Source organism: Umbelopsis ramanniana (assembly GCF_025399195.1).
Source record: "Umbelopsis ramanniana AG unplaced genomic scaffold K450scaffold_4, whole genome shotgun sequence".
Lineage (NCBI taxonomy): Eukaryota > Fungi > Mucoromycota > Umbelopsidomycetes > Umbelopsidales > Umbelopsidaceae > Umbelopsis > Umbelopsis ramanniana.
The window spans coordinates 191,722-219,004 of NW_026252090.1; the positions used below are offsets into that span (position 1 = coordinate 191,722).

The 27,283-nt window shown below is 43.0% G+C and overlaps 12 protein-coding genes across 12 annotated transcripts; 2 read left to right on the top strand and 10 right to left on the bottom strand.

Annotated features, from left to right (window-relative positions):
• Positions 1 to 341: 341 nt before the first annotated feature.
• Positions 342 to 1,455, bottom strand: K450DRAFT_221725 (uncharacterized protein). Its single transcript, XM_051585778.1, has 2 exons — positions 1,411 to 1,455; positions 342 to 1,351 (listed from the first exon to the last, which is right to left on the bottom strand). Exon 2 carries the CDS (start codon positions 1,177 to 1,179, stop codon positions 415 to 417), a length of 765 nt encoding a protein of 254 aa, XP_051448564.1. The 5' UTR covers positions 1,180 to 1,351; positions 1,411 to 1,455; the 3' UTR covers positions 342 to 414.
• Positions 1,456 to 1,958: 503 nt separating this feature from the next.
• On the bottom strand, positions 1,959 to 3,596 carry K450DRAFT_221731 (uncharacterized protein). Its single transcript, XM_051585779.1, has 5 exons — positions 3,286 to 3,596; positions 3,063 to 3,182; positions 2,895 to 3,002; positions 2,296 to 2,826; positions 1,959 to 2,159 (listed from the first exon to the last, which is right to left on the bottom strand). Exons 1-5 carry the CDS (start codon positions 3,500 to 3,502, stop codon positions 2,146 to 2,148), a joined length of 990 nt encoding a protein of 329 aa, XP_051448565.1. The 5' UTR covers positions 3,503 to 3,596; the 3' UTR covers positions 1,959 to 2,145.
• Positions 3,597 to 3,657: 61 nt separating this feature from the next.
• K450DRAFT_169273 (uncharacterized protein) lies at positions 3,658 to 5,727 on the top strand (the record flags this gene model as incomplete). Its single annotated transcript, XM_051584091.1, has 4 exons — positions 3,658 to 3,846; positions 3,923 to 4,698; positions 4,798 to 5,133; positions 5,205 to 5,727. 4 exons carry the CDS (start codon positions 3,658 to 3,660, stop codon positions 5,725 to 5,727), a joined length of 1,824 nt encoding a protein of 607 aa, XP_051448566.1.
• Positions 5,728 to 5,798: 71 nt separating this feature from the next.
• On the bottom strand, positions 5,799 to 7,425 carry K450DRAFT_221736 (uncharacterized protein). The gene is made up of 2 exons (XM_051585780.1): positions 6,463 to 7,425; positions 5,799 to 6,388 (listed from the first exon to the last, which is right to left on the bottom strand). Exons 1-2 carry the CDS (start codon positions 7,343 to 7,345, stop codon positions 5,934 to 5,936), a joined length of 1,338 nt encoding a protein of 445 aa, XP_051448567.1. The 5' UTR covers positions 7,346 to 7,425; the 3' UTR covers positions 5,799 to 5,933.
• A 1,268-nt stretch (positions 7,426 to 8,693) lies between these two features.
• Positions 8,694 to 10,147, bottom strand: K450DRAFT_289366 (uncharacterized protein; the record flags this gene model as incomplete). Its single annotated transcript, XM_051593557.1, has 4 exons — positions 8,694 to 9,592; positions 9,659 to 9,672; positions 9,752 to 9,916; positions 9,981 to 10,147. The coding sequence occupies 4 exons, from the start codon at positions 10,145 to 10,147 to the stop codon at positions 8,694 to 8,696; spliced, it is 1,245 nt and encodes a 414-aa protein (XP_051448568.1).
• A 530-nt stretch (positions 10,148 to 10,677) lies between these two features.
• K450DRAFT_195860 (uncharacterized protein) lies at positions 10,678 to 12,987 on the bottom strand (the record flags this gene model as incomplete). Its single annotated transcript, XM_051584507.1, has 6 exons — positions 10,678 to 11,384; positions 11,480 to 11,493; positions 11,591 to 12,146; positions 12,222 to 12,251; positions 12,380 to 12,816; positions 12,899 to 12,987. The coding sequence occupies 6 exons, from the start codon at positions 12,985 to 12,987 to the stop codon at positions 10,678 to 10,680; spliced, it is 1,833 nt and encodes a 610-aa protein (XP_051448569.1).
• Positions 12,988 to 13,984: 997 nt separating this feature from the next.
• K450DRAFT_165570 (uncharacterized protein) lies at positions 13,985 to 15,355 on the bottom strand (the record flags this gene model as incomplete). Its single annotated transcript, XM_051584050.1, has 5 exons — positions 13,985 to 14,355; positions 14,421 to 14,588; positions 14,654 to 14,877; positions 14,952 to 15,210; positions 15,277 to 15,355. Coding segments are annotated over 5 exons (1,101 nt in total), but the record flags the coding sequence as incomplete, so codon positions are not given.
• Positions 15,356 to 16,351: 996 nt separating this feature from the next.
• K450DRAFT_221738 (uncharacterized protein) lies at positions 16,352 to 20,476 on the bottom strand. The gene is made up of 11 exons (XM_051585781.1): positions 20,343 to 20,476; positions 20,142 to 20,284; positions 19,852 to 20,066; positions 19,605 to 19,789; positions 18,996 to 19,531; positions 18,838 to 18,931; positions 18,530 to 18,771; positions 18,076 to 18,460; positions 16,790 to 17,993; positions 16,699 to 16,718; positions 16,352 to 16,603 (listed from the first exon to the last, which is right to left on the bottom strand). Exons 1-11 carry the CDS (start codon positions 20,443 to 20,445, stop codon positions 16,590 to 16,592), a joined length of 3,141 nt encoding a protein of 1,046 aa, XP_051448571.1. The 5' UTR covers positions 20,446 to 20,476; the 3' UTR covers positions 16,352 to 16,589.
• A 61-nt stretch (positions 20,477 to 20,537) lies between these two features.
• On the top strand, positions 20,538 to 22,240 carry K450DRAFT_221744 (uncharacterized protein). The gene is made up of 8 exons (XM_051585782.1): positions 20,538 to 20,659; positions 20,743 to 20,821; positions 20,898 to 21,094; positions 21,161 to 21,304; positions 21,379 to 21,499; positions 21,571 to 21,696; positions 21,767 to 21,892; positions 21,957 to 22,240. Exons 1-8 carry the CDS (start codon positions 20,574 to 20,576, stop codon positions 22,116 to 22,118), a joined length of 1,041 nt encoding a protein of 346 aa, XP_051448572.1. The 5' UTR covers positions 20,538 to 20,573; the 3' UTR covers positions 22,119 to 22,240.
• A 1-nt stretch (position 22,241) lies between these two features.
• K450DRAFT_221748 (uncharacterized protein) lies at positions 22,242 to 24,256 on the bottom strand. Its single transcript, XM_051585783.1, has 6 exons — positions 23,766 to 24,256; positions 23,505 to 23,673; positions 23,174 to 23,437; positions 23,056 to 23,090; positions 22,894 to 22,978; positions 22,242 to 22,829 (listed from the first exon to the last, which is right to left on the bottom strand). The coding sequence occupies exons 1-6, from the start codon at positions 24,160 to 24,162 to the stop codon at positions 22,466 to 22,468; spliced, it is 1,314 nt and encodes a 437-aa protein (XP_051448573.1). The 5' UTR covers positions 24,163 to 24,256; the 3' UTR covers positions 22,242 to 22,465.
• Positions 24,257 to 25,272: 1,016 nt separating this feature from the next.
• K450DRAFT_169244 (uncharacterized protein) lies at positions 25,273 to 25,903 on the bottom strand (the record flags this gene model as incomplete). Its single annotated transcript, XM_051584090.1, has 3 exons — positions 25,273 to 25,304; positions 25,380 to 25,558; positions 25,854 to 25,903. 3 exons carry the CDS (start codon positions 25,901 to 25,903, stop codon positions 25,273 to 25,275), a joined length of 261 nt encoding a protein of 86 aa, XP_051448574.1.
• K450DRAFT_221756 (uncharacterized protein) lies at positions 25,798 to 27,195 on the bottom strand. The gene is made up of 4 exons (XM_051585784.1): positions 26,980 to 27,195; positions 26,612 to 26,918; positions 26,142 to 26,546; positions 25,798 to 26,071 (listed from the first exon to the last, which is right to left on the bottom strand). The coding sequence occupies exons 1-4, from the start codon at positions 27,153 to 27,155 to the stop codon at positions 25,982 to 25,984; spliced, it is 978 nt and encodes a 325-aa protein (XP_051448575.1). The 5' UTR covers positions 27,156 to 27,195; the 3' UTR covers positions 25,798 to 25,981.
• Between the last annotated feature and the right edge of the window lie 88 nt (positions 27,196 to 27,283).

Genomic DNA, 27,283 nt, shown 5'->3' on the forward strand with positions numbered 1-27,283 from the left:
CCTTTAAAGCACCAGAACGGCAGTAAGACATGTGGTTTAAAACGGTGTTTGTTCGAAGAGTTTCATTTATGCAATATTGTATAAATGCCAAAAAGGAAAAAAAAAGAACGAAAAAGTTCAATATTCCCATAAATTGTGGATTTATGAGATATTACTACGTTGTAAATACATACTAAAGGCATCTGAAGCATTTGATTATTTTCTGAATCGGGGTAAAATGGGCAGTAAAATAGGTACATGGATGGTGTGAGGGGTAAGGAAGGGGGATGGTATCAAGGTAGTAATAGACGTGTGTATCATTAGGTGAAGGAATGTAAATGCAGTGGCGATAAGCACAAATGTCTTTGGTGGGAGAGATTTTTTTTTAGAGTTTTACAAAGCTAGGATGGGTGAAGGGTTTGGAAAAAAAAAAATCTAGAAGAGGTTGAAGGCACAAGCGGCAGCCATGACGGCTACGGAGGCAAGAGCGGGCTTGATCATACCGACAGCACCGCTTTCAGATTGAGCGCTGACAGCATCGGTAGGCAATGCGCTGGCAGAAGATGGTTCTGCGGTATGGGTAGTAGCTGCCTTTGAGGAAGCAGTGGCGGCTGCCTTGACGGGGGTAGAGCTTGAAGCGCTGGAAGAAACAGTTGAAGAGGAAGAAGCAACTGATGATGAAGAAGCAGTAGTAGAGACACCAGGACCAGAGTAGTCACCTGGGACGACACGAGCACAACCAGCTTGAGAAATACCTCTGTTGCAGTTGACTGTATCATTGCAGCAACGAATGCAGTAGTCGTTGCCAGAGGGTTCGATCAAGTTAACATAGTATTGCCAGCCAGCGCAAGAAGAACCATCGGGGGCCTTGACATCGTATTGACCACCATCATCAGTGACGTTCAAACCGGCTTTTGAGGGATCGATTTGTCCAGTGATTTGGACATAAGCGGAGGTTGACACATAATGAGCAGACAAGATGAAGCCCGAAGGAAGGGTTCCGGCTCCAGTAGCTTTAGGTGCGTCACCAACGCAACGGACAGTAGCATAAGTTTCGGTGTCGGCGATGTTAACGTCGGCAGAGCCAACGGGTGGCAAGAAGATACAGAAGTTGCTGGAATCAACAATTTGAGCAATTTGCTGAGCGGAAGCAGCGGCAGCCATGGCGACAAAGGCTGTGATGGTTGTTGACAAACGCATGACGGTTATGTATATGTATATGAGAAGAAAAAGGAGGTAATCAAAAGGAAAGGAATGCTTCACAAAGAGGTGGGTGCAGGAAAACCGCAGGCATTTTATATGTGCTGGATTGAATTGGTTTCCTATTTCTGTAATTATTTTTTTTTTTTGTGCGTTGCCAGATTTCGTTACACTGAATGGGTCAGGCACTGTCTGTGATTGGATATCATATTTATAGCTCTGTGCACTTACCACGATTGTTGCACCCCTCCTCCCCAAATCTCGTAGTATTTTTTTTTCCTGTGAATATCTGCCTGCAACTGGTGATATTGTCTATATATAAAAATGGGTGGCCTACATCATACCCAGTGACTGATCATAGCGAAGATAAGTGGTGGGCAAACATTAGAACTCACTTGTGGAACATACTTGTAAGGAAGTAAATTCCGCTTAATTGGTAGTATAGATTGGTTCATACGATCGTCCGAATTATGCTTTCTAGCCCTTCTGTGCCAAGGCGGGATGCTAAATACAACAGGAATATCCTAACTTTTCCTGGTATACAGATAGTTGGAAAGCTGTACTAACATATGCTCGGACTCGAGCGAATACATGAGGTGGTTGAATACATGGCCTGATGGAACTCGAAAATGGAGTGGGGCGATAACATGTATTGTTTCAAGCTCAGTGGCATCCTCTCCACCTTGTGTTCAAAGTCCAACTTTGTTTATATTTTTAAATGGACTTTCTCGCTTCCAACTTTCGTGATGCCGTGATATCGGCGCCATCCATCAAGCCATGGTGATCAGGGACTTTATTTATGCCCATATATTGATAAATGTTGTCAATTCTATACAAAATGGATGCAGGTCAACCGAATTGCAATACTGACAATGTATGTCTGATTTGTTCCGGTGTTAGAGTGAAAATGAAATAGCGCGCGACATAGGTAATGCACCGGAAATCCACAACTTCCATTCTCATAGTTCATGGTTCCACCGCTGAGCTTTTTTTCAAAAAAAAAATTGTATTCCCGAAAGGTGGGATGAATAGGTTATTTCAGAGAGATTATAGAACATTAAGTCAACCAGGACAGACTCAAAGAAACCCTCAATCTCACAATTCCATCGGACTTACCAATATCCCCAGGTGTACGTCCTTGTTTATCTTGTTTTGAACAATCAGCTCCGCATTCCTCTATCAGGAATTTGCTAGTCTCACTGTGGCCCTCCCTCGCTGCGTGCATAAGAGGCGTCCATTCATCCCAGCTATCCGCCCTGTCCCAATCTATCTCTGTTCCATGTCGTCGTTCTAGATCACGCAAAACCACCATGATGTCGATGCACCCGATCATCGCTGCGTGGTGGATGGCTGTTCTGCCCAGCTTGTCTGGCACGTTAGCATCGGCTCCATAGTCCTGTATAAGCGTCCGCACAAGTTGATTATTTTTAGCAGCTACTGCATCTTGCAACAAGTTTTGTCCGGAATTATCTTGGTAGTTTAAAATAGCTTTCGGACCATGAGGCGAGTGGGTCAAAAGGTACAATGTCAGGTAACTATCCTCGTTGCAACGTGCTGCTGTTTGCACGGGTAGCCTTCCAGATTTGGATACTGCCAGACTTGCCTCTGGGTACTTGTCAATTAAATAAGTGCTTAAATCATTGAACTCTATATCAAAAATTGTCTCAGTCAATTGGCAATCACATTGCTACGAAAATACGTCGCGCTCTCCGCACCTTCTTTCACCGCCAAGTGGAGTGCATTCCATCCGTCTCGGTTAACCATATCGAGCCGTGCTCCATAATGCAAAAGAATCTTGACAGTATCAGTCAATCCTTTCATAGCTTGAATGAAGTATGAGTTTTTATACCTTCTTTACCTTATTCTTCTCTACAATTATTTACCTGCAATCATAATTGCCGTCCAGTCTCCACGTTTCATGGCGTTTACATCGACTTGACATTCCGAAACAAGAAACTCGATGCATGGCTGAGAACCAATTGCTTCGTGAAGTGGTTGTCGACCTGTATAGCAGTAATAAGCCAAAAACAAAAAAAAAAATTCAGATACATCTCCTTTCAACGGACCCAACGTTTTTCTCTAAAATCATTGCTATATATATCGTACCGTTTTCATTCGAGATTTCAAATGGACACTGATGCCGAGCGAGAACCTTAAGGATCTCAAGTTGATGCTCCCTGGCCGCGAAGTGGGCGATCGAGTCGCCATGTGTGTAGATGGTACTCAAGAGGCGAGATTTTTCATCCTTATCTATAACTTGTAGGGTTTTATCGAGCTGATCGGCATCGCCTGCATGCACCAGCTTCACTACCTTCTTGTCCATGGTTGACAAGCTAACCGGGGAAAGATGATGGCTGTGACTGTCAAAATCATCTTAGATGATGGGCTGGATGCCAATTTGGGAGTTGAGTCAAGAAAGGAGAGATTGACTCAAAATCTTGATTGAACCCCAATCATTTATAATCTCTTGTGCCTGACATGACTAGTCGCAACTATGAATTCCCTACACAGTTAGGATCCACTATACCTGCTAACGAACCCCACGCCGTGTCTGTTAACCTCCCCAAATGGAAGGATAACGTTGACTACGAAGAAGGCGCTGAACGAGTCTTCTCCAAGATGCAACTGGGTTACCCTAGATTCTTTATCCATCCCACCATTCAAAAAGTAAGCAGCCGCTCCATGTTGTTTCTTGGTATCCTCTAAGGATCAAATGTAGACTAACGTCATTGGCTCTGTATAGCTTGCAAAGCGATTGCTCGAAAAATTCGGCTCACAGGATGAGTTGAACTTGCTGCTTCCTTCGGGCAATGCCGCCAGACGATGCCGTGCTTTCATGCAACGATACTATGGAGCTGAGAAGAAGCTCACGGTGAATGATATTCGAATTGCTGAGTTTGAGATCTCACCGACCTCAACCACAAGCGAAATGCAAAATGTTCCCATTTTCATTGTCTTGTTCCCAAGCGATGCTTTCAAATTTGCAAAGACTTTCTGGCAGCATACAGGAGATATCATTTCCTCGAGAATGGCAGAATATGCATTGAGAATCCTTGATGAGAATGCCGAAATTGAAATGAAGGCTGGATCCAATGGTTCTCCTGAACAACTCCACTTTGCTCCAAAGCCGAAATCCCGATCTCACAGACACTATTCTCGCAAAGGACCCGAAGTCCCGGCTACACCGGATGTCGAAACTCCAGATCATGAACATTTGACCTACGTTGAGGAGCGTTATGGTCGAAACCTTAATCTCAAGTTTGCCGACAAGGCTAAAGTTGCCTTGCGTCGTCGTATCGCTGGAGTTATGACCGAATCAGAGCAAACCATGAAAGTTGAGGATTTGGAGGAGAGCTTATCTGTTCTTGATGAACAGAAAAAGCGCCAAGGCGAAAGAGGTGTGATTGGATTATCCGAATCCGACGTGTTCCTCTTCCCATGCGGTATGAGTGCTATTTTCAGCGCTCACCGATTCGCTATGGGTGCACTCGATGCCACACGCAAAAGTATATGCTACGGGTAAGCGTGGTTCTCAATGGCTCAAAAGGAAAAAACCGGGGTGTTATTGACTTCTCTGCTGATGATTAACAACAAATCTTCTTCCCTGGTGGCGGTTAGATTCCCTTACACTGATACTCTTAAGATTCTTCAAAAGTTTGGACCAGGATGTATCTTTTATGGATTAGGAGAGGAGAAGGATATTGATGATATACAAGCCCGCCTTGAAGGCGGTGAACGCTTCTTGGCCCTCTTCTGTGAATGCCCCTCCAACCCTCTGCTAAAGACTCCCAACTTGCGACGTTTGCGAACTTTGGCTGATAAATACGATATTTTGATTATCATCGACGAAACCATTGGCAACTTTTCAAACATCGCCGTACTCGACATCTCAGACATTGTTGTCAGTAGCTTGACAAAGGTGTTCTCTGGTGATAGTAATGTCATGGGTGGCAGGTGAGAAGCATGTTCTTTTTTATTGTTTGTGTACGTTCAAAGCCTCCTAATTCCAATTTTCCGTCACCTAGTCTTGTTCTCAATCCTAATAGAAAGCACTATCAAGAACTCAAAGACTACATGTCCACCGAGTATGAAGACTTCCTTTGGTGTGAGGATGCCATCTTTTTGGAGAGAAACTCTAGAACATTCAGGGAGCGATGCCACCAAATCAACGTGAACGCAGAGATTTTATGTGACTTCCTTAAGAACCATCCTCAAGTTGACGATGTGTTTTATCCAAAATATGTCTGCAAGGAAAATTACGAAGCATTCAAATGCCCTAGTGGAGGGTATGGCGGCCTTTTCTCCGTGGTGCTTAAATCAGAGAAAGCTGCCATTGCTTTCTACGATGCTTTGGAAATCGCAAAGGGTCCGTCACTGGGTACCAACTTCACCCTGGCCAGCCCCTACGCTATTTTGGCTCATTATACCGAACTCGACTGGGCTTTGGAGTTTGGTGTTGCCCGCCATTTGATTCGTGTTAGTGTTGGTCTTGAAGGCGGCGAAAGACTGCTTAATATTTTTGGAACAGCTTTGGATGCCATAGAATAAAGTAGATTCATTCGGTACATAATACTGCTTACTCTTCTGTTCAACCCTAATTTAAATGTGTTGGCCAAATCAAAGTGAAAGTGGTGAAAATCTCTATGTAATTTTTATTTTTGGGCTGCAGGATTATACTATTCCCTCACGGATTAATACAGCATAACAAATGCTATCAAGCTAATCAGACAATACCACCGACTACGGATCGCTATTTACTGTTGTGCTTGTGGTTGAGCCTGAGGTTGTTCAGGTTGGCCCGGTTGAGGAGCCATAGGTTGACCAGAAGAGATCTGGCCCATCATTTCCCAAACAGTCATCTTCATTTCTTTCATCTGCTGCTTTTGTGCTTCGATTTCTTTCTTCATCATTTCATCCTGTTGTTTCTGCATCTGCTCGTGCTCAGCATTGAAAGTTTCACGAACGTGTCTGCGCATTTGTTCGAGGTAAGTCAACGGAGGCTCGTTTTCGGTCTGAGCAACAGCACCGCTGGATCCAAACAGGGACCCCAAGTTGCGCTTGACCTTAGTGGTCTTTTGTTCCTCTTCCCACTTTTGACGAGCAATAGCATTCATTTGTTCTTCGCGAGAAGCCCATTCAGCAGGAATATGGGTGCCGCTGAAACTGGCAAGAACAGGTCTAACATCCTCAACATTGGTCAAAGCAATAGCTGTCGATGAAAAAAAAAAATTGGATTGTTAATCTCCAGACCCTATGCTCTATCCCACGAATCAATATTCTCACCTTCCAAGAAAGGAATGAATTCCAAAAGACCGTTGTCATTGGGTTGTCCTTGCCATGGCTTCATAGCGATACCGTTTTCAGGCTGCTTGGAGAAAGCTTGAGGGTTTGAATCCATGATAATAACTTTGCTGAGATCTCGGTTCAAGTGTGACAAGTCCTTAATGTATTGCCCATTTTCGTATCGAGTAGCTTCGCGGTACAGACGGTACATAGCGTATTGGTAAGGGTCGAGTTTATCGAGAATAGGCAATGCGTTTGCAAAGCTTTGCGATGTGAAGATAACGATTTCATAGAATTGGGAAAGGTAAGCCAAGAAATAATCGACACCAGGTCGCTTGCCATGACGCCAGCCATGTTCCTTGTCCCAGCTTGAATGAATCAAAGTGTCGTCCAAGTTGATGACAAGTGTGTATGGGCGTCTGTATGGTTCTGGAAGAGGATCTGGCAACAACTTGTCCCACATGGGTTCGCTCATTGTCTTGGTGAATTCCTCATATCGGTCGCGAGCGCGGTGTGCAGCGGCCAAAAGTGCGTTTTCCGAAGCATACTTGTCTTCCCGGCCATCCTCGAATGGTCGACCGTAATGGAAGAATCCAAGACCCACCAATCCAGTAGCGACACCACCTACACCAGCATATATTTTCCAGTTGTTGTCCTTTTGCCCAGCTGCTTTGGCGGGTTTCTTGTCGCCTTTAGGAAGGGTAGCCTTCTTTGCTGCGTTTGAGCCAACTTTCTGAGCAAGCGCTTCGGCAGCTAAACCTTGGCCGGCATTCTCACCAACGTTGGAACGCTCGGTTGCGAAAAGTCGTTGCGACGTGAATCGAGTTGTAAGTCTTGTTTGCCGAACTTGCGGTACAAACGCTCGCAACAATCTTGAAGCCATTTCCGCAATGTTGAATAACTGATTCTTTTGTGCTGGCCATGAAACATTTATGGCCTATGGACTAAGCCACCAAAATGATGTATGGGATTCCAACGCTTGCCCAATTTGGACAACGGTGGTTTTCACAAAAAAATGTTCTTTCTCATTCATAAAGCACCGGGTCTTTGCAATAGTATCAAGCGCTGGAATAATGGAGGGGAACATCTTCTATTGAATGTATTCATGATTGTACACTGGGGCTATTACACCGTCGCCTAAAAGCTTCCCGTCCTCAACTACAGCAGTTGTATTAGCCAACGCAATGTTTGGTTGTATAGATAGGTATATTGTATGGAGTGATGGTAAGTTCCTCGATAGAACGACAATATTAATGGTATAATGACCGTAATAGTGTTAGTTTCAGTTCATTGACTGGCTGGGTATCTTCTATATAGGCGTTGTATGCTTCAGTAGCCTGTACATGCTTGGAGTGGATGAAGATGTCGGAGTGACAGTCATAGCATCGGACGCAGCGGCTAGATATAAGTCTTTTGGTTTAGATAACTTTTGTTCAGGTAGTTCACCTAGTTTCACTGTCGCAGCTGCGCTTTGATGCCCAGTGCTGTGGTCAGATCGCCAACCAGTTAAAAATGTATCCAGCCATGACTCGACGACATGGTAGATTTCTACTCGCTCTCTTTAAAAAACTAAGGCATTATTACATGATATAAGATAAGGATGACTCAGTCTCAAGCTTCTTACATTTCACGATGGTTATTAGTGTCGTCAGTGGGCAGACTGAAGACAGGGCTTCCTTGGATAAGCAGCACCATCAACATTGTAACCAGCAATTTCGATAAGTGTAGCAGCATCTTTGATCAAGCAAAAACCCTTCTGACAGATGGAACAAGAGGTTCTTCAATGGCATTCCGCAATTAAATCTGACTTGAACCACCAGGCAAAACTCAGTATGCTCGTCAGAATTGGAATTTGACTGCCGTTATTGTTAACCAAGAACGTTGCCACAAACCTGGTGCAACAAAAGTTGGCATTCGAACGTTTGATTTCTTGCGTAGGAGATAAGGATTCATCAAACAACACTTATGTCTATGGCACGGGAAAATGAAAAATGAAATAATGATAACAGGCGCCGCCATGCTCTCTGACATTGGTTCTTGATAGGAAAAATTACTGGTGATTTATTACGGGTATAGAAGAATGCGTATATCTTTTTGATGGCGTTTGAACCATCTACAAATGTCTATTTAATAACATTTCCTTTTTCTCTTCAAGTGGATCTAATATAAATGCGTTCACAAGACTGATATTTGGATAAACACCAATGGTTATTGAGAGAACACGACATTCTTTAGAATGATCCTGTTGGCGCAGGGCCCTGAACATCACTTTCATCAAACTCTGAGAAGGAGTCAGCAACATCAGAAGGAACGGCCATGTAAGTGGTAGACTTAGCGGGCATGTGGCTATGATGTGATGCCTTGGCCTTCTTATTGACCTTGGCGAACTTTGGAGATTCCACGTGTTCCTCCTTGTGGACAAAAGGGGCTGTAACGGGAGCTGGGAAAACCATATCATCAAACATGTCGCGCTTGCTGATGTGAGTGGGTTCAGCAGCGGGAACTTCATCGAAGGAATCTATATCAGCATCAGAGACTGAAAGTAAAGGCTCTTCGACCTTGGTCTCATCAGCGTTGACCTTTGTATCGGCAACTAGAGCATCTGCGACAGCGGCGTCGACGTTTTTGAGAATTTTCTTGGCTTCAGAAGAAACCATCTCAACCCAGGAAGACAGCCAGACGGCATCGGGAAGCTTACCGATATCAATTTTGGGGAGTTCAGTAGCAGCATTAGACTTGACAGCCTTTTGGACCTCTGCCTCATTCAAGAAGGTAATAGTAGAGAACTTGTGGGTGACGGGCTTTCCTGAGAGAACAGCCTTGTACTCTCCTACGAGACCTTCAGCCTCAGTGATAATCTTCTTGATTGCATCCTCAAAAGCGGCGACTTCTGCTGAAGTGAAGCCAAATTTAGATGGTGGGGTTTGAGATCCTGGAATGAGTGGTGCCATAATAGATGTCTTCATGTCGTCTTCCATTCTGCTGATAAGGTTGATCAAGACAAGGAGAACGGTAAAAGGATTTGCTTGAACCTCGTTCAAAAGAATGCTGGTACGCTCAACGTTCTTGGCATCGGTGATATGGTCCTCCAAGTATTTGTTCATGTCTGAGCTGATGCCCTCAAGAGTAGCTATAAAGATATCGTTAGACAAGCACTCGAAAAATTTGCAGCAATTATAAAATAAACTTCATGTACCCATAGACTTGTTACTGTATGATGCATATTAAAAGGGGTTCATTTGTCAATGAGAGGTTCAAGTTAACAATACATAGAAAGGTATCAACATACACTGATTCAGCAAGCTTGCGGTTTGTAGCTTGGACCTTCTCAGAAACATGTGGCATATTAGCAATAACAGCTGGCTTAGACTTGGCTTTATCACCAGCGAGCTTGGGAACAGCTGCACTCTTTTTCATCTCAACACCAGCGGGGCGAGCATCTTTCATATTGCTGCTGTGAACGTGTGCGTTAGAGAACTTCTGCAGGAAATAGTAAACGTATTGATCCGACTGCTTACTTCATGTTAGCATTGATGCTTTTGTCTGCTTGTTGGGCGGGAAGAGCCGACACGCTAATAGCAGAAAGGACGGCAGTGGCAACGATGAACAATGACAATTTCATATGGAGTAATATTGGTATCAGAAAGACTTGGCCTACCAATTCTAGCTTCCTGATCTTATCCATTTATATATTTCATAGCATGATCTTGGTGTTTGGAATGTATACTGTTAAATTCGTACACCATTGGCTGACTTTTCAATCAACTGTATGTCAAACACCGTTTTTATTATGCTTTAAGTATATTTCTTTAAGAGTTTTGAAAGGCTTGGATATTTGGAATGTTTATGATGAAAAGATCGAGAACATTTTGGCATCAAGAATTTGGTACGGAAGTTTGTGCTGTACTGATACGATAAAGCATTTTTTATATATATCTTTTTTTCAAGGTATGAATGAGTTACATGCGCTCAATGGTAGGACATGGACAACGAAAAGCTACCAACTGACAGACCCGCCCTGTTAAATGTTTCTTCTGTAGCTGAATATTCGGAATGCTAACTTAAGTACGCTGACCAAGATCGTGAGGCATCGACATCGAGCATCATTAAATGATTGATAAATAAATAATATATTATTTGAGCACTGAAGATTCTATTGATTATAACAAGGCTCATCTCTCAGTATTAAAACGAAAACAACGAATAGCGACCTTTTCAGTGGCTAGTTGCTTCAGCAGTCATGGCCATTACGGTAATAGTAGCATCATTGACGATGTTATCAAACTCCTCAAAATTGTCTTCAGACGCAATGACAGCAACGAAATTGGACTGAGGAGGAATTTCTTGTACCGCTTCTGCGGGCTTAGGGGTGGATTTTGAGGAACCAACTTCAGCAGTAGGTGTAGCAACGGCTTGTACGTCGACATCTGTGACTGGTCCGGAGGAAATAACCTTAGAAAGAGATTCCAATAGTGTTTGAGCCTTTTGGACAAATTGCTCAGTGTATTCCAAGAACAGGTCGCTAGACATGGTAATGCGAGATATATCGACCTTTTCGTTAGCTTTTAAGGCCTTCTCAATTTCGATGGGGTCCAAAAATGTAACGGCAGTGAGATCAATTTCGGATTTCTTTCCACCCATGCTCTTTTCGTATTCTTGTTGCAAGTGGCGAACTTCGTTCAAGCTTTTGTGGGTGGACATAACAAGTGCTTGGACATCTTGGAAAGTGATTGTCTCTTTGCTTGTTATGGCATGGAGGGATGCTTGCGAATCATTAATGATAGCTCTAAAGAGTTTGAAGGTGTATACCAAGTTCGGTTGCTTGCTCTTCTCCATGACATTGAAGGTATCAATTTTCTTGCCATCGGAAAGATGGTCGTGGGTAAACTTGTCAATGAATTCGAGAAGCTTTTCGATGAAGTCTAAATTTACGGTGGTACCAATTTGAAAATATGGGAAATAAATTTAGTATATGAATGACTTCCTTGAACGCAATAAAAGATCGACTACAACGTACCTTCAAGATCTTTACTAAGGATTTAGTATCATCATTCAGGAAAAGTTCGAGGGATTGCGTTAGAACAGCGTACAGTAACATATTATTTCACCCTAAAACAACTTTACTTACAGGAATTTCCTGATGTCAAACCCGAAAGGCGAACCAGTCGAAGTAGGGTGAGCAGTTGTGCTAGTCTTTGTGGGAGGATTAAAGATAGCGGAAATTAGACCCTCAAAATCGAAGGTGGGTGAAGTAGCCTTAGATGTGGTGGTTTTCGTGGGTGGATGAAATACGGCAGAAACAAAAGCATTGAGATCGAATGTGGATGTAGTAGGTGAAGCTATAGTAGATGAACCCGTGGCAGTACTTGTGGGATGGTTAAGTACAGCAGAGACAAAAGCATTGAAATCAAATGTCGATGTAGTAGATGAGGCTGTAGCAGAAGCAGCTACTGTAGACTTTGTAGTGGGATTAAGTAAACCATTCACGTCAAATGTAGGGGTAGCAGTTGAAGTTGTGGTAGGCTTTGAGGATGGATTCATGGAAGTACTCAAATCAGATGTCGATTTGGAAGGTGAAGTAGAGGTAGGCTTTGGGGCGGGATTAAAGAGACCATTGAAATCAAATGTACTAGCAACAGGCAGAAATCCGAAGTTGAAGGTGGGTAGTCCTTGCGTCTTAGATGCTGGAAGCATAGGGTTATTGATAATGTTAGAGTTTGACAGGTGATAAAAATTTAGCGATTATAAAATGCTCTTACAGGTGATGGTTGACGTCGCGACGGTCTTACCTAAGTAATTGGGAGATATAATCAGCTTTAATGCTTCACCACTCCACACTTTCCTTTTTTCCAAAAATCTGGAAGTTTCGATAGGACTGATTCGCCTCTATGTAACGGTTTTTATCACTAAGACTTACCACTGAGAGATGCTGAAGCTGCAACAGGAAGCACTTCTTCCATTTTTCGGGCCATATCTCCGGGAATTAAGGTAGGCAAGCCGTCCATTTGAATGGGCTTATCTGAACTAGGCTTTGCCTCGATGACAGCTACAGGCGATGCGCTTTTGACCGGCTGAACTGGCTCAACATTGGCTGCGGAAGCAACGGAAGTTACCACAGGAACAAGAGCTGTAGAGACCCCATTTGTAATGTGCATATTTGCAACTAGTTCCTGGAGTACAACGGAGGAGCTCACTTCAGCTAAGGGAACGGTAACGGTCAATAGGTAGTTTGACTCCTTGACGGTTGCAGATACATCTGCAGCAGCATTTTGTTGAGGTAATTGTTCAGCATTGTGGACAGCTTGGGGCACAGATCCATATTGCCCTTGCTGTTCTCCGCCATTGTTTGCAGCGCTATTGTGAATAACAGGAGTATTTCTGTTAGCTGTTTATACTCATTAAAGTTGTCCTTCATGCTTGCGTGATAGCTACATACAACGAACGAGCTCCCTTGATTGCGGGTCTCGCAGAAGTACCCGTGAGGGTAAGGACCAATGCAGAAGCCAAATAGAGAGAGAACTTCATAATGGAAGCAGATTCAAACAAACGGAGAATATGATTTTTGCCTACATCGTATTGTTTTTATTACTTTGGTATCTCAGGCTAAAGTATGTTGCAAAACGCCCGTCCTGGACGAAATTTTCGCGATCGAATCTTTCTTTTTTTAATGACAAATAGGATTATTCTCCTTCTGGTGACTAGAAAATAAAATGATCTTTCTTCACTAAGGCTCACTACATCATAATTAAGTAGTATGCATGGTGTAAGATGCAACATTCCTATGATATTCAGAAACGCATTCTTAAATTTCAAGCATAGAGGTTTGTCTTGCGCAAAGTCACTTCGGTTCATCAAGAACTTCATTTGGAAGGTGTTATAGTTTTACCCTTTATACATTTCGCATGATGTTTGGCACGCAAACATGAACTGGTTTGACATCCCAACGAGGTGCAATGATTTAATGGCATACAAATTTTTTTTTCAAAGTTATGCGTTACTTTAGCTGAATTCCGTCATCAGATTACGATTCCATTAATGGGTGCGGAATAAATTACTTTATTGATGAAGAAGCCTGCTCCTCAAAGCTACCATGCTATGCCTATATATTTTGTGTTATTGATATTCAAGGCTACGACGTCTCAATCTAGGGGAAGTCACAATAAATGGAAGATCCACTAGTCTTGCAAACGGTTCCGCTACCGCAGGATTGTGTAATCCATCCGTTGTTAACGCAAGTTTGGTATTGAGCGCTTGTTCCGGATGAAACGCAGACCATGGCACCATTGTTACTGGCGCTGCAAGTAGCTGAGCCTGTGGCTGTGGCTGATGCAGAAGTAGTGGTGGTAGTGGTAGTCTTAGCGGTAGTTGACTTGCTGGTAGTGGTGGCCTTAGTAGTAGTAGTAGTAGCCTTAGTGGTAGTAGTGGATGCAGTGGTAGCCTTGGTGGTAGTGGTAGTGGTGGTGGTAGTAGATGTTGAGCCGCCTCCTCCGCAGGTTGCAGTCTTGATAGCATTGACAGCGGTCAGGAGCTCTCCATTATCGTTAGACACATCCCAAACCATAGCACCGGCAAGGCCTTGGCAAACAGCGTAGTTGACTTTAACACCAATGGACACTGGATCATCGTATGAAAGGTAGATTTTGGTATTTGGGTTGAATAGCCAAGGGGTTTGGGTGACATTGTCGAAGTATCGGACCCATGGAGAGGCAGCAGTGGTGGGAGTTGTCAAGAGACCTTGAGAACGCATGTACTTCCATTGCCATTGCCCAGACAAACCACCAGGGTCAGCACTGCAGTAAGGATCCTGCCAGTAAGCATCAGTTTGGTCACCTGCTGGGGGAACAGTGGATTGAGCTTGGTATTGGGATCCAGTGATGGTCATATCCTCCAAAGCTACACAACTTAATTAGTAACCATATTCTATCTCTATGTGACGTTTTACGGCAGTAACAACTTACCAGTGGTTGATCGACCGTAGTATGCCATACCAGCAACAAGTTGGCTAGCGGGAACATTAGCAGCCTTCCAGGTAGTGATAGCTTGAACAAAGGAATAAGGGTCTTGTCCAGCGGCATAGTTAAATGGAGCATTGGGACCTGTCACGGTGTTCCAGCTACCGTTGATGTCTGGAATTATCATGCCGTGAGTATGAAAAATAGCATGTTGTAACCAAGGGTGGTTTTTTACTTACCATACAGCATGAGGTTGAAGCGAGTGACCACCTTTGCATAGGCAGACATATCGGACAAAATGCCTCCGTTCTGATCAAATGGCTGAACTCTGACGGCCAAAGTGATTTCCTTGACACCGGTACCAAATTTGGTATCCAATGCACTACGAAGCTCTTGCAGAAGGGTCAAGTAGTTGGGAGCGTCATTAGCTTCATCAACACCGTTACATCCAGCACCTTGGCGACTGTAGGAAAGTACTGAGTGTTAATCAATTGCTAAGTGGACCGATAATATTTCTCACAGTCATGAAAAGCTTACCCAGGGTATTCCCAATCAAGATCTACACCGTCAAGGTTATAATTGGTGATCTGAGCAATGTTCCATGCAATAAAAGCTTGTCGGTTAGCCTCAGTGGAGGCAGTAGCACTGTACTTGAGGCATCCGGTCCATCCACCAACACTGATGGAGACCTTGACATTTTGTTTATGAGCAGCAGTGACAAGGCTGGGGAGTTGAGTCACAGTGTTATCAGGATCAGTCCAGGTTGGGGTGGAGTTGGTATTCAATATAGCAAAAGCTGGTTTAAAAAAGAATTAGATGAAAAGATCAATCTGGGTCAAAACAATAGCAGTAATAAAATTACCATAGTTGATGTGAGTATACTTGGTCATATCAATGCTGCTGACTGGATAATCGGAATAAAGCCAATTGGGAAAGTAACTATACAAGGAGTAATTAGCTATGGATGTTTACTTAAACAAAGGAACCTTTTTTTTTTTTGGAGTTTGAAGGCTATAGCTTACCCAACCAATACACTTGAAGCGCTGGCTAAGGTAGCCGAAGCGATGAGCCCGAGAGCAGCTGTGAATTTCATTTTTGACCGCGAGTTTGATCTCTATCTCAACAGTTACAGTACTGACCTTTTATACCTTTTTTTGCCCCAAACACCAACTATACCGTACACCTAATACATATTGTTTAAGCCCGATCGTTACGGAAGTTCCCAGCATATCAAGCAAGTGTGGTTACAAGCGCCACTAGATTATGCCCGAAATTCGCGGTGAATTTTCATGGATTCGTATGAGGTTGTACTACTTCTTGATGCACATAAACCACAGCAGTCATCTGATGCTAGACCCTGGGCTAATCACAAAGGGTTTTCGTTGTACAGTGTTACACTCTCTAGACTATTGTAAACCGAAGGATGCGTAGAATGATTCTCATTATAGCAGGCTTTTTGAACTCACTAGCAACGTTGGTGAAATCGTCAATGCTCATCATTCATAATAAAATTGATCACCCGCTACAAACTGGTACGAACAGGTTGTCGCACATAATAACGTAAAATAAAATGAATATTGAACGCCACAAGGATTGCCATCATTAATGCCATAGTGCCTTTTTCAGAAACTTGACCACGAAACGGCAGTTGGTTACAATTCTGCAACGGATAGAGCCCTCCGACCTTAATTTTTTTTTCACACAGCGTCCATCCTGATGACTCCACATATCGCCGGCCCAACATTTCATCCAGAACTTACATGATATCACCACGTATATTCGCGTTGCATGCTCGTGGACATATTGATCGGTTTAATTCATGTTCATTTTGCCCCAATTTTCTCACAGCTTACCCCCGATGCACACAAATGAATATACGTGGTAGTGCAGAACCACCAGGCTAACGGTACGAGATTGTGAGGTGGTCATGTGCAGCATATTTCAGGGTTCTTACTTGTGTTCAGGGTCTTGCGACACCTTACGCGACTTTATGACAAAGCAAAGTAGGAGAATATTTCCAAGGTGTGCACAAAACAACACACTGCAGATCGCGCTTTATAATTCCAACGAAGTTTCAACGCTAATCGTTGAGACTATATGCTTCAAAATAAGAGGCTCTAACGATAAGATACAAGTCAAACATGGTTTATAGTTGGGCCGTCCTTCCAAATCTCTCTAGTCCGTCTCCTCTGTTGAAATAAAAAGCGAAATCATCAAGTAAAAAAAAGGGTCAGTAAAATCGGTCATATATGGAGGCTAGCTTCGGAAATATTATCCGACTTACCCGTGTGATAACCGCTTCGTCTGCAATAAGATAAAGTAGTGTGAGCATTACCGGTTTAATCTCATGACGAAAGAAGTCAGTTAGTACTTACCGCATTTCAGCCAACACGCGTCTGGCTTGAACAAGGTCAGCATCAAGTTTGAGAATCTTGACTTGCTGTTCCATTTCTTGTCGCTTGAACTCATGAACAGAGAGGTTATTGAAATCCACTCTCAGGTTGTCGTCCTGAGACTGTTTTGCCACTAACTGCTTGACTTGCTTGACAAGTTCATTAGCGGCTTCTTTTACAGCTTTGGCTGCGAGTTCCAGCCTTTCTTGTGTTCTGGAAGCAAATGTGGCCTTGACACGAGAAGCAGCCACAAGTTGGGCTGTTGCCGCTGAAACTTCATTAGAGGCAACAATCAACTGTTCAAGAGAATGGGTCTTGCTGATAACACCATCAGCTGCTTCAACGAGTAAGTTGGTGGCCACAGCAACTGCCTTGGCTGCGGAAATGAGACCTTCGGTCCATCGGTTGTTCTTTTTGTAAAAGGCTGCTTTGGACGATGTGCCTCTGCCTTGTGCAACGATTTCCTGTTGTGATGCAGTGGCGCACTTGATCAGGTTCGCTATCGCGTTGGTTAATACCAGGACAGAGTTTAAGATCAATTGGTGTACTTGTAGATCGGTTGCCGAGAATTCTGGATTGGCGGGCTTATTGAGGAGCGCCTGAATCTTGGCTGAGGCTTCCTCAATTGCTCGTGCCGCTTTGGACATTTCCTGCTCCACCAAATCACCCACTTCTCTTTCACCGAGCTTGTTGATATCAGTGGCGCCCTTGGCGATAAGATCTTCTGCCTTGCGAGATACTCTCATCAAAGCTTCTTGAACTCTCATATCGCCTTGAATGACGACTTCAGGTCGTTGGGCAGCGGGAAGCATATTGATGTAGGTAGATGTCATGTTCAGGAAGTAAGTATTGGCGGCCTCAGCTGAAGCCTTTGTAACGCGAATAATATCTTCAGCTTCCTCATCGCCAGCTGACAACCGTGTGATACCTCTGCTATTAACCATGACATCTACGATTGCTTCCGCCAGATTGAGTGAGCAGTTGATGGCGTCGGTATGATTGCCTGAGTCGGTACCATCCAAAAACTTGCTGAAAGCCGACATGAACTCCACAGATGAAATACTAGCCTTCTCGATGGTTGTCAAGGTCAACTCTGGAGTAGCATTTTCATTTCCATGCTGGCCAGGAGCTTCAAGTTCGAAGACACCGTCCTTGACCTTTTGAATACATGTTTGCAAAACGCTGTCTGTAATATGTGTTGTACCATGTTAGTCGTCAAAACAGATAAGAGTCATTGAAATCGGCATTGTAAAAGTGTTCAATCATACCTAAAATTTCATTCAGCTTGTATGATTGCTGTGATTCAAGTCGATCGATTTGTTCTTGCAAAGTCGATTCGTTGCTTCCAACATTTTGCTGGAGATCAGCCAACTGTTGCAAGCATTCGTCCATGCCAGCCTGCATGATAGCAATCTCTTCATCTTTCTCCATGCGAATACGTTCAGCTTCGCCCTGCTGAAGTTCAAGTTGGCTTAAGAACTCGTCAATCAATGCTTGCTTTTCCGTCAAGCTTCTTTCCAGTTCAGCCTTTTCGCGGTTGAATTTGCCAAGGAGAGCTGTAACTTCGGCTCCCTTGTTCTTACCAAGATCCTCAACTCTAGCATTGGAGTCACGCAATTCACGGCGTAAGCGCTCAAGTTCTTCTTGTTGACTCTGCAACGTCGACAACTGATTAGGAGGCATCCGCATATGCAAAAATAAAATAAAATTGGCAACACTTACTCCTTGTACACGAGTCAGTTCGTTCTTGGCACGATCTCGCTCTCTAATGAGATCAGCAAGCTCCATGTTCTTGGCACGCATTTCTGCTTGCAAAGCATCCAGTTTCTCAGTAGCTTCCTTGGCATTATTAGCTTGAAGTTGCAGAGTCTTGTATTTGCCCAAAAGGTCCAGATGCTCTTGTCTCAATTGCGAATACAGCTTAGCCAAAGCTTCATACTTATTCTTCCACATTGAGATTTGATCTGTTTTTCATGACCAATTAGTTTTAAACATTTTATCATATATATCCATCCTGGCATTTAGCTCACCTTGCAATGATTTAATAAGTTCATCCTTGGATGCATCACGTTGTTGTGCATGTTGGCTAAGTTGGCCAAGCTCATCTTCTAAAGCTTTTACTCTCTAAAGGACATTGTCAGTCAGTTGGTAGGCAGTTTTCAAAAGACATTCGACGCACTGAACTTACTCTGTCATACTGCTCAAGGAGCATCTGATCACGCTCAAACTGATTGCGCATAGCAAGCAGTTCTCTCTCCAATTCGTTGACACGGCCTTCCGCATGTCGCTGCATTTGTTGTCGCATCAATTCTTCCTGCTGCTGTCTTTCTCGCTCAGCTTGTAGTCTTTGTTGCTCCTCAAATTCGCGTTGTTGTTGCATTTGCATCATCCTCTGTTTATTCTGCTCGTCCTCGCGTTGTTGTTGCAGTCGGCGTTGTTCATCTTCATACTCGCGTTGCTGCTTGGCTTGATTCTCGGACCAGAAGTCAACCACTGGCTCTGGTGATGCAGCAGCTGGTGGTGGAGTAGTTGTCTTTGGACGCGCAGGTAAAGATGGTGTATCGGAATCAATCAGAGACGGAGGATCTTGCGGCAGCTTTGGTACGCTAATCAAACTTGTTAAGTATCGCAAGTTGGAGCATTCGTAATAGAATCGAAGAAGGGCATAATGTTGCGAATTGTAACGCGCCCTCAGTTCACTTAGTGCGTCTACGGCATCCGTTCCTGGTTGAGAATAATGGTTAATACATATATCCTACCTTTGTGCGCATACCCTTAAGATTTGAACAATACTCACGTCTATGCATTGCGCGCAACATACTGGTGATGAACTTGTAGATACCATAACTTTCTTCGACCAGAGGTACGAGAGCAGCGATTCGGCATTCATTATTTGAAGAGGGTCGGAAATGCGCAAATACTCTTTTTTGAAATTGATCAATACGATCTTGTAGGCTCATCAAATCGCTAATGGTTTCGTATCTAAAAACACCGTATATGAGCATCTACAACTTCCTATCTCCATCTAACATTTGCCAACTTACCCTTCGTTGGGATCATCAATATTCTTCAAACTGATGTACTCTTCGTATTCAAAAGTACCATTGAATTCTGGGTGCTGTCTATGGTAATTCAATTTGTGCAACAGAAGCTCTACGTAATTTCGAATAAGGCTGCCATAACCGCGGCTTCCGTCTCCTGCAACACTGCGAGCACATGTTTCAATCCATGCAGTCTCTCTCAGACCGTCTTTCAGAACCTGAATACAAACATTAGATATGTATTCATACATGACCCCGGTAGCATAAATATGATTGTGGTTATTATAACTTACCACTGGGTGTCCATCCTTGAGAATCTTGTGGACCATAATAAGGGCTTTGAAAGTCTGTACTTCATCCGCTAGAATAGGTTGAACCTTCAAACCACTCCATATGAGCGCGGATGAATGGTGGTCCCAAGTGTAGACAATGCAACCTGGAAGTAGTCGGGTTAACAAACATGGATGGAAATGATGTGGCAAGTTTCTACCTACGTCGAATATGTTTCTGCTTTGGAGCAGTTTCATCTGGAGACGTTGCCTTCTTGATACTCTGAGCAAGCTCGGCCTCAGCCTTGTCCGATGAGAGATACGACATTGGGAGGAAGATGAAGCGTTCTGGGACGAAACTTGCAAGTCGGAATAAATAAAGTCCGCCTCCTCCATCATTTTTTGCCGAAAGTGTTTCACCTCGACGCGTACCGAACTTTTTTTTCTGCCTCCACAATGTCTACATTTTTCCAGAATGCTCGGGTTGCTTCTGCAAATAATGGACAACTTCCTCCCGAAGCACAACCATGGGTAGAGAAATAGTAAGTTGCGCGCGACCGATTTGCAGTGCTTTCCTTCTCGCTTGAAAATACTAATCAAGACTTGATCTACAATTGCATCGAAGTCGGCCGAAGTCTATGAACGAGATCGCATCTCAGGAACAAGCAGTACAAGTGTTGAAAAAAGCATTAACATCAAACAATGTAACTAGTTGTGTTCGAACTATTGAGTGAATCTGACTACACTTTGGTTTCTCAATTTAACGTGTCTCCATCATAGCTTCCTCATTTACTGTTTTACGGACCTCCTGGAACAGGCAAAACTTCAACCATTTTAGCACTTGCCCGCGAACTTTTTGGTCCAGAACTGATAAGGTCTCGTGTTCTTGAACTTAATGCGTCTGATGAACGTGGAATCCAAATCGTTCGCGAAAAAGTCAAGAACTTTGCCAGAACCACCGTAACCGCTACTGTAGAGTAAGTGCTTTTTTACTAATTTAATTTTCTAGGTCAACTATTCCTAATACTAATGTTGGTTTACAGTGATTACCCATGTCCACCGTACAAAATTATCATTCTCGACGAGGCTGATTCTATGACAACCGATGCTCAGTCCGCACTACGACGAACAATGGAGACATACTCTAAGACAACTCGATTTTGCTTAGTCTGCAACTATGTCTCGAGGTAATATTGATGAGCGGTGAATTATCATATGATATTGGCGATCTGTTTAACTCAAGAACATCGTGTTTAATTAGAATTATCGAACCATTGACATCTCGTTGCGCAAAGTTTCGATTCAAGCCATTGCCGATTGAAAAATTGAAGGAGAGAATTGCCATGGTTTGTGAGCAAGAAGGCGTACAGATTGAACCTGAGGTAGGGGAAGCAAAGTTTGAATCACTTCACCGGAAAGGCATACTAATGCGTCTCTTCCTTTATTGGAAAAGGCTACTAGTACGCTGATTAAAGCTTCCAATGGAGATCTTCGTAAAGCTATCATGTTCCTTCAAAGCGGTGCAAAGCTTCATGCAGGAGAGAAGATTGTGGCTTCCTCTATCAATGAAATGGCAGGCGTATGTATCAGTGTTGATGTTTGTGGCAGTTTCCAAATGAACACTCGCTAACATTTACTACTGAATTCAGATTGTTCCACCTGAAGTCATGAGCTCCCTTACTGCTGCCTGGTACAGCACTGAGTACCAGGAGATAAGTAAGATTGTAAACGAAGTGATGAATGCTGGCTTTTCTGCTGAGCAAATTCTGTCACAGGTAAGCAAAACCTTTCCACTTGCCACTTTCCTAAACACAATCGCATTAATCCTATTACTTTTAGATGCATGACCATCTCGTTACAGACGGAGATCTATCAGCATACAAAAAGGCAAAGATATCACTCGTTCTTGGCGAAGTAGACTTGTGCTTGATCAATGGAGCTGATGAGCATTTACAGATCCTCAATTTAATGCTTAAAGCAGCAGACATTGTTACTCACTAGAAGCGGTCCCAGCGAAAACGAGTCTTCTCTGTACACCCTAATCACAACCTTTTTCTTCTGTACAATATCTAAAACATAAATTCATTCAATAACAATAAGACAAAACAAAACAAAAAAAGAAAGGATGAACATCCTTTTGCTTTGCATGCAGCTGAGGAAAAGAGAGAACAAGGTTTGAAAACAATTACATAGGGAAAGAGAGAAACAGGAGATATTGCAGGAAACGAGCGTGGATGGGCAGTTTTTTCTTTCATATTTGTGTAGATGGTACATGGGCATGCAATATGAAAATAAAGGTTGAAGATGGTATCAAAGGTGGATTGGTGAAGTGAAAGTAATATAAAGAATTAAAAATCTGAAAATAACTGAACATAAGGGTCACCGGTGGGTATTCGGCTTGGATCGACATCCACAACATTTGGATATTTTTCAAAATTTGAAGTATCTCCAGGATGTCGGTATGGGGGAACGATGGGGGCCTGAACCTTTTTTTCCAGCAAACCGAACCAGTCAACACCACGAAACCACTTGTGACGCTTAACATCTTCAGCACCGCCTTTAAGATTCCCTAAGCGACGGCTTCGGTCTCCTACCAGTAATCTCTTCAAAAGATCTTTAGCGTATGGATCAAAATGTGCTGGAAACATGACTTTGCCAGCCAAGATCTTTTCGTATATGCCAAATGAATTATCATCATAGAATGGTGGATAACTGCAAAGGTTACGGATGAATGATTGGTCATAATAGATTTGTCATATACCATCTTAAGACCTACCCTGCCAGCATTTCAAAAATGAGAATACCCATAGCCCACCAGTCTACAGCTTTTCCGTGTCCTTTGCTTTGAATGATCTCCGGGGCTAATGTATCAAGAAAGGAGAAAAGAGTTAATATTCTGGCATGGGTAATGATGCAGCACCAAAGAGGAAGGATTTACCCAAATATTCTGGAGTTCCACATAAAGTCCATGTTCTATAACCCACACGCAGAAACGAGTTAAAATGAGTAGGAGGTGGAGGCAGATCATAAGCTACACTGCTAAACAGCCGACTTACCGGTCCAGTACAGTTTTTGCAAAGCCAAAATCCGTAATCTTTATGTGACCTCGATGATCCAACAGCAGATTCTCTGGTTTTAAATCACGGTATATAATATCTTTTGAATGCAAGTATTCAACTGCCAGTAAAATCTCACTGGCATAAAACCTGGTAATATCCGTAGTAAAGCGACCGGCTCTTCGTAGATGAGAAAATAGTTCTCCACCAACGACGTACTCTAACATCATGTATAAATTTCGATCATCCTGGAAGGTGCAATAGCTTTGGATGGGGGTTGGTTAATAACATTAGATAATAAGGGGGAGTAGAGAATAAAAAAATAACTCACAGGTTCACTATAAATGGAAACTTTACATAAGAAAGAATCTGCTTTTCTGAATTAATGTGCTCGACTTGCTTAAGACGCACAACTTCTTGTTTCTTTAAAACCTTCATAGCATAATACTTTTGTGAGTTTTTAAGGCGAGCAAGATAAACTCTACCAAATGTACCAGTGCCTAAAGGGAAACCATGTCAATTAATCTGAGAACAACTAAACCTTCCGCTGGCACTCCGCTCGACTCAATTCTACACACTGTGTAGTCCTTACCTAAAGTGTCTAACAACTCCACATGGGTCAGATTGAAAGAAGGTTTTTTAACGTAAGAGCTGGTTAGGTGATGCCAATAGTGCCAGCTTGTTCTTTCGTCCGGTTGTTGTCCTAGGTGGTGATAAGACGATAGGGTGTTTTCAGAAGTTGAGGCAGGAAGCTGGTGATATAAAGTTTGCGGGGATTGTGAGATGGACTGCATTGCAGGTTTTTGAGGCTCCTGGGATGGTGGTGATGGAGCATTATTAACTTGACAATACGATGGATTTTTAGTGTGCTCATGGGGATGAATCAGGGGGGACGGTGACGGGTGGGGTGATGCCGGTGATTGAGGCTGCTGACTATGTGACGAAACGTCGACTGGGGCAGCTGTTGCATACCCTGAATGTGTGAGCATACTTTAAACCACACAAGGGAAACCAAAGAAAAATAAAGTGTAAAAATACACAGAGTCAAAAGAGAGGAAGAGAGAGGCGTTCTCGAGAGTTTGGGTCAACAGGGCAGGTCGATTTACCGCTATTGGCAGCACGCGTGTCCATCAAAAAATTATTTCCATGAGAAAAATTTCAATTCCTTCCACACCGCACAGTTCGACTGATCTCCTTTGGATAGAGACCAGTGTGATATTGTTTATGGGTAAATAGTGATATACATTTAACTCACAAAAGCGATTAGGAAGATATTGAACGTTTAAGCTATGAGCGGTCAAAATACCAGTGATGACCGATGGTGACATAATGAATGTAACCGTAGCTTGTATGTAACTTCTTCCTTCCTTCCTTAGGCTGACTCTGCTTTACAATATTTTTCTTTTTTGATATCCGCGGATACGCTATCTATGGTGCTGTGCAGTCTACCGCTGTACATTTTATCTCGAAGAAGACACCGAGAAAATTCACACTCCGAAATGCAGTTTTCACAAAAGTACAGCGGGAGTGGTGCCAAATTACGAAGTGGCCATGTGGTTCCAGTGCCACCAAGGTAGAAATTCACATCCACTCACTCTGTTACCGCCTGTAAGTTGACATTCAATTTAGATCTCGTAAAATAAATGCTTTGCAAAAAGTTCATATTAAACGGTGTACTTCCAGTCTCACAATGGAAAATGAATAGCGTTCTTTCATATATCAATGAGTGCAACAGACTTGTGTCTTGAACGACGTCGTTAATGACAGCAGTATGCTCTTCCAGCTGCTATGTTAACACCGTTTCTTATGGAGTGCACAGAATGAAGATTGATATGGATGGTCCTCATATAGCGAGTAACGGTGAAGCTATCACAGGGCTTCGTTCTTAGAGGGATATTGAGAATTCCTTACTTCCTGCATTTTTAACCAGCCATGTACTACTTTACAAGTGTAGGCAGCTTAGTCGGAAGTAAAGGAGACGACTCCAATCTTCAGACGTTAGATACGCAGAATGGCTGTCTCCAAAGATAAGTCTATGAAAGCATTTCTGTTTATTGTAAATTTTTTATTGGAGCAACAGTGGAAAACACGAGCCCTATTTACTTTTGGTAAGACCAGACGTTCTTGAGAACTAATAATATAAATCAGTATAATGTTTCATTGTGCCTAACTAACATCACTCACGATCATAAAAAAAAAAACTTACGGCCATCCTTGGTAGCAAGACGGTTGATGGAATCATCAGCCTCAGACTCCTTGCGGACGAAACCAGAAAGAGCATAGGTGGTGAAGCTACCGGTGTAACGACCGCTGGCATCGACCTCACCGACGTTGATCTGGACGGAAGCGTGGTCCTTAGCAGTGATCAAACGGTTAGTGGCGGAGCTAAGGAAAGAAAACAAGAAGACCAGTTAATAAACAAGACCCAAGGACAATGGTAAATGCGCAATGGCGTCAAAACAACAATCGTTTGCACTGTGAAAAATGGCATGATCCGCATATACAATTTGTAGGTAGGTTATTCGACTATGCGATTAACATATGTCAAGCATGTCGTTCCTGACAAAACTCTTAACGATTTCTTGCAAATTACATGTTCGCCATTTTCATAGATGCTGATGATTGCGATCGCGATTGCATTGCTCGGGGCAACATTCATAACTTTTGAATATAAACTCACCACTTGCGAGGGATGTACAAGTCGACGAGTCTGCCTTCAGAGTTTTCCATTGTTTATTTGAATGCAAAGAGAGAATGTATCAAACAATCGAAAAAAAAAATATTTTTTCATTGGCCAAAATTTCACTGTCACACTGAACGGATGGCTTTGATTTTGGCTTCACGCCATTCTACATAATCACGGTACCGCTTCGTGTCCTTATAGTGCTGGCCAGGTATCTATTGGGAAGACCAATTCTTGTCAATCAGTGATATCAAAAGATGAGAGTAAAGGGAATATACAACTTACCATAGAGACGATTCCAGAGACAGGAGCCTTTCGCTTCTCTGGAATAATGGATGCTTTCTCTGACCTGCTTTCCTTCGTTTTCCCATTATCTGTTGGCTGTTCATCCACCTTCGACTTTTTTCTGGCCTGCGATTCTGTTGGATTTTCTTCCTTGTCCTCTTTTGTACTCAAGTCACTCTTGGTGCGCTGTCGTTTGAGATGTCGCTTCTTCTTAGCCTCATCCTCTTCTTCTTGTCCATCATCATTTGTCTTTTTCTTGCGAGATGGTCTAGCTGACAGGGTGTTTTCTTTTTTAAGCTGTACAATCAAATCTTTGCAGTGTTCATCCATGATTTTGGCGACCCGCGTCAAATCCAGAGATGTACAAGAGCATAACTTGGAAAGTGATTCCTTGTCTAGTTTAGCCTACAATTACCTACATTGATTAGAATTCAGACCTGGGACATCCTATCATGTTCAACTTTACTTACACCTAGAGCCTTTGAACAGATATAAAAGGCACTGGCTTTCCAGCTAGCAAGCTCCAGATCTTCGCCAGCTGCGATTCTCTTTGCAGCAGAGAGTGATTCCAGGTAGCGTGCCTGGAACTCTTCGAAGAATTTTTCAACATATGGTATCATGGAAGTGCAACCTAATGCAACTCCTATCGTCTTTATCGTCACTTTTGGTTGTATATTCAGACATTTTCTGACTCCATTCAAGGTATTCGCGTACGTAGGTGGTGTGCACATGGCAAGTCGGGTAGCTATAGTCTGGTCAAAGTCTGATATACCCAAACTGAAGGAGTACAAGATGAGTGAGCGATTTAAGGACCTTTTCAAGAGCTATGGTTTCGTACCTTTCACATGCGAGGTGAATGCTTATAATGGGTCGTGCATTCATTCCTTTGCTGAAGACTCTCGGTGGCACCTTGCTGCATTGTGAATAAAAGTATTGCGCTCTCTCCTTCAGCTTTTGATTGTCGCTGAGATTAAGTCGATTGAGAGACTGTTCAATAGGATCTTGGCTTTCCATTTACCCAGTCGAATGCAGATCACCTAGTTGTGGCCAGCAGTATTTCAGGGCAAAAAATTTAAGCCTGCGATTTTCTTCGGCCGCAGATTGGATTTAACGCTGATGGTGCCCCACCCTACCAAAATCTT